General features: G+C 42.2%; 1 protein-coding gene across 1 annotated transcript in view; it reads right to left on the bottom strand.

Annotated features, from left to right (window-relative positions):
• Nucleotides 1-11,629, bottom strand: part of ADCY1 (adenylate cyclase 1) — a 452,328-nt gene that overhangs the window by 113,988 nt on the left and 326,711 nt on the right. The window contains 3 exon segments of the mRNA XM_007944142.1: nucleotides 6,708-6,834; nucleotides 7,194-7,450; nucleotides 7,983-8,072. Coding sequence (XP_007942333.1) covers nucleotides 6,708-6,834; nucleotides 7,194-7,450; nucleotides 7,983-8,072 — 474 coding nt within the window.

Genomic DNA, 11,629 nt, shown 5'->3' with positions numbered 1-11,629 from the left:
AAGAAAACCAAAATTCATGGAAATAATTAGTCCTAGCGACTGGTACACCATCCGATCTGCAGCCTATATGACTATGAGACCAGAAGAACTAGATGGTGTCTGGCCACCACTGTCATCCACTTGGAAGAGGATCTATGTAGCAGATCCTTGATAGAGAGTGAGAACAATGTGGAACAAACCTCAAAATCATTTGGAGGAAAAAAAAAGGGGAGGGGGCCAGGTTTGCTGGTCTGATAGAGCCTGGTGGAACCACTGAGACTGTGGCCCCTAGTTTCCCTTCAGGTCTGGAATTGAACCCACATCTATGGTTTTCATCCAAGCAGAAGATAGGCATATGGGTTGAACATTTACCTGAGGTAGATACACTCCTTGGAGAGAACAATCATTGAGAAAGAAGGGCTGCCTATGTACAGGGAGAAAGCTTAGGGGGCAGGAGTCCATGGAGGGATGGACATTGGGAAGAGACTATGGGGAGGAAGTGGGAGGGGAGCTGTTGCATTGTGGTAAACTGTGGTCAATGTCATGAGACAAAATATATGTGAACCCCTGTATGGAAAGTGAATTTGCTCTGCAAATCTTCACCCAAATCACAATAAAAAAAAAAAAATATTTCAGAAAGTCTCAGTCATCTAATTTATTTTATGCATTTTTACTTATTTTTGGTAGTCTATTAATGCCATATATTAGGGCCCCTAAGTTTGTCCCTACTTTTGCTTTGCTGTACTTTATAGTTTAGGTCTCACATTTAAGTCGTTCATCAATCTGGTGTTAGTTTTGGGTATGGTTGAGGTATGGATCTTGTTTCATTTTTCTGCAAATGGATATTCAGTTTTGCCAGCACCATTTGTTAGAGAGACAATCTCTTCCCCATTTAATGGATTTTTTCCCTTTGTCAAAGGATCTTTTGTCAAAGATCAGCAGACCATAGTTGGATGGATCTATTTTCAGGATCTCAATTATTTTCCACTGGTATGTGTCTATCATTGTACCAATACCAGACTGTTTTGACTACTGTGGCTGTACAGTAGGTTTTGAGATCAGGGAATGTGAGACATCCTACTTTGTTCTTCTTCAGTAGTGCTATGCTTATCTGAGGGCTCTTTCTTTTCCATATAAAATTAGTGATTGGATTTTCTATGCCCTTAAAGAATGTTCATGAGATCTAGATCAGAATTGCACTAGATGTACAGACTGCTTTTGGGAGTAATGTCATATTCACAACTTTCAGTCTTCCCATACACAAGCATGGTATGTTCTTCCATTTATTTAGATCTCTTATAGTTTCTTGAAGTCATATTTCATAGTTTTTTTGAATATATCTTTTGTGTCCCTAGTGGGATTTATCCCCAAGTATTTTATCTTTTTGGTAACTATTATAAATAATAGTGATTTCCTTATTTTTTGTCAGGGATCTCTTCACTGGTGTACAGGAATCCATCTGATTTTTGTGTTGATCTTGTATATTGCTACTATGCTAAATCTTTCAATAAGTTCCAGTAGTTTTCTTGCTGAGTCTCTTGGGTTTTCTATGTATACGATCACAACATCTGCAATGAGAGAGTTTTACTTCTTCTTTGCCAGTTTGGATGTTTTTATTTCCCTTTCTTGCCTTACTGCCCTGGCTAGTACTTGCAATACAATGTTGAATAGAAGTAGTGATAGAGGGCATCCTTGTCTGGTTCCTGCTTACAAGGGGAATACTTTCAGTCTCTCTCCATTGACAACAATATTGGCTGTTGGTTTTGCATATATGCCTTTTATTATGTTAAGGAATTTCCCTTCTACTCCTATTTTTCTGAAAGTTTCTATCAGGAATAGGTGTCAGATTTTATCAAATGTCTTTTCTGTAATGATTGATATGATCAGGCAGTTTTTGTTTTTTCATTTATTTTACTTATGTGGTGGATTGCACTGATTATTTTTCTAATGCTGAACTATCTTTGCATACCAGGAATGAATCTCACTTGCTCATGATGTATTATTTGTTTGATATGTTGTTGGAGTGTATTGGCTAGGATTTTGTTTAAGATTTTTAAATCTATATTCAAAGGGGACAGTTTTCCTTTTTAGAGGTGTCTTTGCCTGGTTTTGGTATCAGGATTATGTCTCCTTCATAAAATGAACTTGGGAAAATTCTACTGTGGTGTAGTAAATTACATAATGTGGCTTTTCTAGTCATAAATCTTTGTAAACTCTGTGGTGGAATTTGCTGTGAACAACTCGGTAGCTCCTGATTGTTAAATTATCCACCTGGGGTATTTCTGTTGGGAGCAGCACAAAGTAGTTTTCTGTGAAGTTCACTCTCTCTCAGGTGTGTAGAACTCTGATGTTGGGATTGGTTCATTTGGGCCACTCTGCCAGGCTCAAAAGGAGCCCTCCTAAATCTCTCTCACTGCTGGCTGAGAAAGATATGCTGTGAGAGAAACGTGCTCCTAAGAGACATGAGAGACACACGCTGCTGAGAGAGAGAAGTGAGAGATGCATACTTCTGAGAGAAAGATGCAAGAGACACTCTCACTACTGAGAGAGCAATGTGCTACTGAGATTTCCAGGTGCTGAGTGAGATGGCTGCCTGCAAGAGACTGAGTGCATTTCTGAACTTGAACTGTAGTCTGGCAGTTCCCTAATAAACCACATAACCTGTGAGTTCTGTGTGGCCAATGCAGCAAATTACTGAACCCAGCAGAGAGGTGGTAGGTGTTGCAGGAGGAAGAGTTGGTGAAAGGGTTGGAGGGAGGCAGCATGTCTGGCCTCCCAGGAATAGGCCTTGGGCTACTGATGGTGATTCTCTCTTCCTCTTGTTGGGTTAGAGTAGTTCAGAAGATTGGCCTCCTTGCTCCCCTAATATCTTTCATTTTCTATGTTCCAGGATAGTCTGAGTAGGATTGGTAGACATATATTATTTTGAGTGAAGGAAAAGGCAATATACAATAAGGGGGAGGTCAGCACAAAATGATCAAGGCAGTGGAAGATATACGGAGGAGCACAAGATTTAAAGGCAATAAAGGTCTGTACTATTACATACAAAATCCTGCAATATAAGTAATAGCAATAATAGATGAGTAGATGCATAGATAATACACTCAATCTGAATAGGGGTGGGAAGCTGAATGACAGTACACTCACAAATATATATAGGTTTTTCAGAGGCTATCTCTATCTATGCATTTATACATGCTACAAATGTATCCATGAATATTTTACAAAGGGGACAAAGCTATAAAATGACTTAGTCATAACCAAACACCTTGAGGGAATGAGTTGCTATGTCTGGGGCTCACCACCAACATCTTGGGTGACACTAAGTTGAATTGGCATAACAGAGTCCACAAAGACAATGCTGTACATCCTACTTTTGGAAGTAGCAACTTGTGTCTTAAACACTTGTGAATGGTCACCTAAAGTGCAACTATTGGTTTCTCTTGTCCAGAGCAAAGAAGAATGAAGAAAATCAAAGATGCAAGGAACAATTAGTCCAATGGACTAATGGACCATTTGAACCCCAGTTTCTATGACCCTAAGACAAAAAGAATTAGATGGTGTCCAGCTAGCACTGCTGATCGCTCTGAATGGATCACATTAAGAAGTCCTGGACAGAGCAAGAGATAATGTGGAACAAAACTCAACATCATGAAAAATGGCCAGGCTTACTGGTCTGATGAAGATTGGTGGAACCTTGAGACTATGGCCCTTATACACCCTTCAGACTAAGAACTGAACTTAATATCTGTGACTCAACTGGCAGCCAAAAGATAGCCCTATGAAGTGAATAGTAATAGCAGGAAGATATATACTCATTAAACTAATCAAGCACATAAGATCAAGAGGACAGCATTTGCACAGGGATAGAACTAGGAAGGTGGGAGGGGATGGGAAGGAAGAATGAAGGGAATGGACTGGTGTAGGGAGGAAGTGGGAAGAATGTTGTTACAGTGTGAGGATTGCAATAAATGTCACAAAACAGAATGCGTATGAATTGTTGAATAAAAAATAAATTGTTCTGTAAACATTCACCCAAATCACAATTAAAAGAAAAAACTAGAGAATAAATAAACCGTGTTTTTCATCTAACTCTATCCATCCATCCATTTATCCATTCACTCACACATCTACCCATCATCCATAATCCATCTATCTGTCATCCATCCACCCATCTATCTACCTATCTTCTTTCATTTGTTTACTTCATTAATTTCATTTACTAACAAAATAATTCTTCTTTATCTTAAGTATGCATCCTGCCCTGATGTGCTTATGAAAATTTGCTTAGCAGTTTCTGTCTTTTTCAGGTCAAGAAAACTAGAGATGAAAACAGCAGTTTTCTGAATGAATAAGTTGCCTCTCTGGTCACTAATCACAAGATGGTGCCTCCCAGGTGCTCCTCACACCCACTCTCAGAATGTCACTGTCTCCCCTTTCAAGGAGATTCACTTAACCATGGCTGTAGAGAGAGTGGTATGTTGAAGCGTGGTTGGAAGAAGTCAGAGACCATGAGGTCCTTAAATTCAGCTCAGCCTTGATGACTCCCACTATATATCAGGCCTGCACTCAGGTACTCATTAGCACAATCTCAATTATTCTTGGGTTCAGGTGATCACCCTCATTTTATGAGGGTAGAAGGAGGAGTGAATGGTAGCTAGCCAAGGTCACAAAGACTTCACATAGTTTTGCTGGGCTTCAGGACAAGTACTATCTAACTCCAGACCTAGATTCTTGCCCATGGTTGGTGCTGTTCCACAGGACCTCAGTGCCTACTACTCCTGCCCGCCTAGCCTATCTAGCCTTGGGGAATGCAGACACCACATGTGACACTGAGTTCAACTCTCCCCAGAGCCAGAGCACCAGGATGGGCTGAAGAGTAGAACCTTGCCTCCTTCATCAGGTGTGGCCTGAGTCTGGTCTCGCTGCCAGAAGACTGTGGGCAATCGTGAGTGATTTTCTGGGCCTCTGTGAATGCACAGAGCTCCTGTCATTGTGTTAAGCTTATAGGCAGACCTCATCACTGGCTTCTCTTGGGGGCCCTCTGCCTGGCATCTGACACACTGACATTCCATGGGCCCCAACTACAGGATGGTTCCTCTTTCAATCTCAGGTGCACGGGCACCACTGGTACTAGGAGGCCACTAGCTGATCTAAAGCACTCTAAGGTCTCAGATGGACTGCAATTGGAACCTGGCTCAACTACATGACCCTGGGTAGGTACCCAGTCCCCTCATCTATAACACACCTTCCAGGCAATGCTGCTATCAGGATTTACATAAAAAGAAATATCTACAACAGTGAGAAACTAATTTTTATGATGTCAAAATAAGAAGAATCTCTTGTAAGACTTAATGTTTATCAGTCCTCATTCTCTTAGCCCCCTTCAGTTTTAGATGGCAATTTGCCTGAGGCCAACAAGTTTGGAGATGCAACAAACAGGATTTGAACCAGGAGTCTCTGTGTGCCACCCTGAGTCCCTACAGAATTTGGGCAGGTACACTCCCAGACTCCACATCTGTCTCAGGCCTCATCAACAAACAGGGACTGCAGGTAAGGCAGTCACATGGAGTCTGGGTAAACAGCCTGTGTTTGTATGTGAAGGTGTCAAAGGAGGTCAGTCCCTCTGCCAAAAAGCAAAGATATTAAGAATTCCCATGACTAATCAGGCTAATTTAACATAGTTTAAGAAAGTGTGATCACCAGGGAAAAAACAGCAATTAATTCTGTATTATTAAAGGTCACTGACCAAAGACAATGCTTATCTGGTGAGTGGGATACCTATATTGTTCATATTCTCTCTTATAAAAATAACTTAAAAGTTACCTTAGACTTGACCTATCAGGACAATGGGACCACATCCAACAGGGGATAAACTGAGACCCTTACATCATTTTCAGCCAATAACCTTTGCATAAGCCACAATCCTCAAGACTAGAAAACAGGACCTATTATGCTATTGAAATGAAGCTGTGGTTCCTTCTTGTGGACATCTGGTTTCCTCATTGCAATCAATGATCAATGTCTGCCTTCTCTTTTACATTGCTCCACTGTATTATTAATCTGAAATAAATCTATGTTGTAATTTTACAGTATGTTGTGCTTTGTGCCAGAATACACAGTTAATATCTGGCAGTCATAATCCTGCCTTACACCCAACAGAGAGACTTACAGAGGCTGTGACACTCTACCTACCAATGGAGTGCTCAGGGTTCCAGATAGCTTACCCTGCCAGCCAGGGTTTCTCTCAAAGTAGAGCCTTCAGAAGTTCCCAGGGTGTTTGCTAAAAACATAGATTCCTGGCCCCTCCCACAGCTCTACTGAAACTGGGGTGGGTGGTGCTAGATTCCCCATCTTCACATGTGTCTTGATGAACCTGATGGACTCCACACCACCATCAAGCCTGAACAGCTAGGAAGATCCCTGCTGTGCAGCATGACATGACACTTGGCATGCAGGTCACCTTGGACCACCAGATAGCTTTCACCCAGCCCCTTCTTCAGCCCTCCTATGTTGTTTCCCAGACACTGTCTCACAACCTGTGGCCCCGCCTCAGGTCTATGCCTTCTGGGTGCTACTGGGACCTCCCCTTTGTATAAGGAGCCTCTGTTGCGCCCCCACATACACACACACATTGGATGGCTCGGTTGGTAGCCCCACCTTGATGCTTAGGGTGGACCCATCTTCAACCCGGCCATCCCCACCACAGCCAGAAGGAGGATTCTTGCCTGCACGGCCCAGAGGTAGTCCAGCCGCAGTTTGAGGTCCACCTGCCTGGAGTGCAGGCCTAGTGCACAAGAGAAGAGCAGGACAGCCAGGATGGGCTCATAGCTGTACACAGAGATGGCACGGCCCCTGAGGAAGGAAGATAAATAAGGCTCAGCCTGAGCTCAGCACCACAGGAGATCTATTGACAAGGGACCCCCAGACCTCATGGAGAGCTCAGCAACATGGGAGAGCTGCTCACCAGGGGATCCCAGACCATGACCTGGACTCACAATGGGCATAAGAACCATCTACGGGAGAGCCACCTCTTACTCGGAAGTCCGGGCCCAGGTGTAACGTGGAACCAATGGGAGAAGTAGATAAGCCATCAAAATAAAAACTAATTTTTTAGAAAAAGAATGTCTCACAAATGCTTATGAGTTTTCTCATTAGAAGACAATAGATATGGCTTTATGAACAGAACTGAGGAGCCCCTGAGCCACACTCACCCAGCTGCTCCCATGGGCGCGCTGAGCCCCAGCACAAGGACGGACAGCGTGGTGAGCACTAGCAGGAGGAGCATCTTGGGCCAGGAGGGGATGCGCAGGAAGGTAGTAAGTGTAAGGGTGCCCACAAGGCAGCAGAGCAGGGCGTGGGGTGCCGATGTGCAGGGCAGGGTGGGCAGCGCAGTGCTGCGGCCTCCAGGAAAGAGGACAACCAGGGAACTGTTGGGGCTCATGCCCCAGGCCCAGGGCATGCAGCCCACCTGGAGGGAGGAGGAATAGGGGGCACTTTGGGAGAAGCACAGTGGCAGGGCTTACTAATGCACTGTGGTCATCTCCTACACTGTGTGCTCTTGGCTCCTCATTGTTACTCTCACTGGTACAACTGGCACTTCTGACCTGTGCACCTGGCCGGTTTAAAGCCATGCTTTGCATGCTGCTGCCTATGTTGGAAGCCACTCAGGTTTAGACTCCATGGTATGATACCCATCCTCCCCACCACCTTTTAGCTTCATCTTGCTATGATTCACCTAGCTTCCTCTCTCCATACACCTGAGGGGGCAGTATCCTCTCCCATGATATCAAACTAAAAAAATCTCACTTATGACTTTCCTCATCAGAAAAAACCTTCCCTCCTAGGCTGGTATCTGCTGACTTCCTCCCCTTCTCCATCTAAGCCCCCATTTATCATTCTAGGCTGGGCATCTCTGTGTGATTTCAGGTCTTTCCTTGCCCTGGGACATTTCAAAAACTGTCATCCAAATCCAGCTCTTTTTGCTGGCTAAAAATACTTACCATACATCCTTGGGCCACTGAATAGATTAAGATTACGATGAAAATACACAAAGCAGTACGGATCTGAATCGTCAGGCACCCTGGAAAACACTGACCAATAAAATATTATTTTTAACAGTATCACTTTATTACAAAGTTGATTCATGTACAAAGCAAGTAATTGATATAAAATGAAGGTGTACAAAGTACTCTGAATGCTACTAGCCTCTTATCCTCATTAGTCACCTTCCACAATCATTTCTTAGCTGTTTTTAAATACTTATTCTTGCAGGTGAAAATCTTGCCAGAATAAAAAAAAAAACACCACCACAAAAATGGAACTCTTTAAAAGAACAGCTTCCTTTCCTCTATACTATGAGTTTGATTGGCACTGGAATTAAATGAATAGATTAATTTGAAGGAGATCTGGAATTTTTACAATATTGAATCATTCTACCTTAAAATGGTAAGAATTTCCATTTATTTGTCATCTTTTATGTGCTTTACTTATATTTTATCCCTTTCATCACGTAGGTTTTATAAAATTCTTTTTTTTTAATGTTTATTGTGATTTTGGTGAATGTTTACAGAAAAAATTCACTTTCCATACTGCAGCTCACATACATTTTGTCTTATGACATTGACTGCAATTGTCCACAATGCAACAGCTTCCCTCCCACTTCCTTCCCATAGTTACCTCTTCCCTGTGTCCTTCCTTCCCATGCACTCCCATCCCTCAAGTTGTATCCTTGTGCATACACTACCCTTCTATTCTCCCATGATTGATCTCTCCAAGGAGTTTATCTATCTAATGTAAATATTCAGCTCATATACCTGTCTTGTTTGGCTGGAAGCTACAGGAGTATGTTCAATTTCAAACCTGAAGGGCAGCTAGGGATTATAGTCTCAGTGGTTCCATCAGGCTATATCAGACCAGCAAACTTGGTCTTTCTTTTTTTAATGATTGGTTTTACATAATTCTTAAGTTACTATTAGACATTTTACTTTAATCTTATTTACTTTGAATACATTTCAAGATATTCATGAAGGAATTTCACAGGTGGTAAGAAAAACACCCAGAACTGAAGTCTAATAACAACCTGAATGAGACTGAAAGTGTATTTTTCTCCAGAGCCTCCTAATAAAACCCTGGCTGACAACTGGACTTTGGCCTTGCAATGTCCTAAAGTGACTTCTTACCTACAGCATTGTGAGCTCATAAATGGGTGTTGTTTCATGCCAGTAGTTCTGTGATAAGTTGACACTAGGAATAGGAAATTCATGAAGATTTAGGTACCTGGCAGTAGAGAATTGCCAGAGCAAACATCCAAAATGTGGGAGTGGCTTTGAAATAGGGCACTGCATAGAGGCTGAAAGGATTTCAGGGAGCATGGTTAAAAAAAAAAAAGTGTCCATGTATCCCCCTTCACACCTTACACCCTTGTCTGATCTCCATACCTGTCCTCCAGATTTCAAACTCCAGCACATTGACAGTTTAACCAGCCTCACAGCCCACAGCTCACAGGTCAAATCCAACTTTATGAAAACATATAGCAGCAACAACAAACATAGAAGGCCAAGCCTAATATATCCAGGCAAGACACTGGGAAATGATGCTTCCATTATTTGTGAGATATATAACTGGAGGATTTCAATGATTCAGCCAACTGTAATACAGAGGATTACTTTTAAAAACATAATTTTCACTATGTTTGCTGATGGGACAGCTAAGATCTTTCTCTCACTAGCCATGAGCATGCTGCCAGTTTTTTTTGTCTCCAGACTATGCAAATGAAGGCACCTGGGACAAACATGGGATACTCCCTCTCATTGGGTAGCACATCTAAAGGGGTGACATGCAAGCCAATGAAGCATACAATGCAATAGTAACAGTACTTGCATGAAGGGAGCACTGGCCTTCAAATGTTTCAAAGTGGGTATGGAACTAGGAAATGTAGTTTACATCATGATGCAGGCATATACTCAATGGAAAGCAAAATTCCCAGGAGAAAATACATGAAAATGTTATTAGATTTTAAAATTCATTTCTACTCCATTTTGAAACAGAGTTGTCTACATCTGTTGGAATAATTTTTGTGAGAAGAATCAGGATAAGGCTGGTCTCTGTAAGGCAGAGGTTATAGATGTCTCAAATGTTCAACTTTTCCAAACTGTGTACCACTCCCTCATCTCTAGTATCAACAACTCCTCCTTCCCTCAGTACTCTCCCTCCTTTTTTAACACACTGAAAAATCCACTCAGTGAGTTGATTCCAATTCATAGTAACCCTACAGAGCTGAGTAGAACTGTCTTCCAGGGTTTCCAAGGCTGTAAATCTTTATGGAAGCAGATTGCCTCATCTTTCTCCCATGGAGAAGCTGATGGGTTCAAACCACTGACCTTTTGGTTAGCAGCCCAATGCTTTACACAGATGTCCTTCTCCTGTCTTAGGATTCTATAATTCACTGTAACATCTCACAGAACTCACAATCCACCAAGGAAATGGCTCATGCAAATTCCAAATTCATGAGTCAGGCTTTGGTCTGGAGGATTCTCCTCACTTATGTGGTTTCTGGGGCCAGAGAACCCAAATTGGCAAGTCAGACAAGTGGCTCCTGTCTCAAGTTCTAAGACTCAGAGTTCAGAGTTCCCCCACCCTCTGTTCTCCAGATCCCCTACAGAAATGACAAATCATATGTAGCATCCAGAGCAAGAGAGCAAACTTTACCAGAGCATTCATATATATTGGATGTATTCCATACCCTTAAGGTATGGTGGTGACTAGAGTCACACTCACACTCTCTAGTAAAGTGGTGCCTCAAAGTACATCCTACCCTAATCCTGCCTCATTAACATAAAAGACAACTCATTCTAAAATAGGACTATAACCATAGGCATAGGGGCTAGGATTTAAAATACATCACAAAATGGAGGACTACAGACAGAAGGGCCAAGTTAAGTAATTCACTGTGCCAAGGGCCACCACTTGAATCTTTTAAACATTGGCCCTTTCATACCTGAAGGATTAACTTACCCTTCCCAATCATTTCACCAGTCCAAACAGCCAACAACAATTAGTCTTTCAGTAGGCAAAGGATAAGATTATTCAGGTACCACCCATTCAGGTCTGCTGCAGGTGTCCATCTGATCTGATCAGGTTCTCCAAAAGTTTGTGTCATCTTCACCCTTTCTGACCTCTGATAAAATTTAACTGAGAAATTATTCCCTTGCTCTGAGTCTCTCTCAAGTTATCAGCATAATGTTAGATTTTGCCTGCTGTATAATCCATTTATTCATTCCTTTACCATCTGCTATTATTTCTCCTTTGTTCCATTTGTCATTTATTTCTACCCAAACTTTTCCACTTTGGGAAGGGACATCAGGTTCAGCTGCTGTGCTTGTTCAGATTGCTGGTAGCAAGACCAATCTAGCAAGTGCTTCCCCCTCAGTTCACTCCCATTCATTTTGGGTAGGGTTACATAGGTACAACAATAGTGGGCTATCTCGACCAGTAGTCAATAAAGCAGTATTCACTGTCAATCCCAATTCTGAGTGATTTGAGGAAGGTAAAGCATAGGTACTGAAACAAGGCGGGCTTGTGCTTACTCACTGATCTGCACTGAACACGTTCCCTTGTTACCCTACCGAGAGGGACCAGGTCTTCGGGA

This window comes from Orycteropus afer, unplaced genomic scaffold, assembly GCF_000298275.1.
Source record: "Orycteropus afer afer isolate SDZICR_OR568_19922 unplaced genomic scaffold, OryAfe1.0 scaffold00121, whole genome shotgun sequence".
NCBI lineage: Eukaryota > Metazoa > Chordata > Mammalia > Tubulidentata > Orycteropodidae > Orycteropus > Orycteropus afer.
Note: the sequence above shows the minus strand (reverse complement) of the source record. Positions and strands in the feature narration are given on the sequence as shown.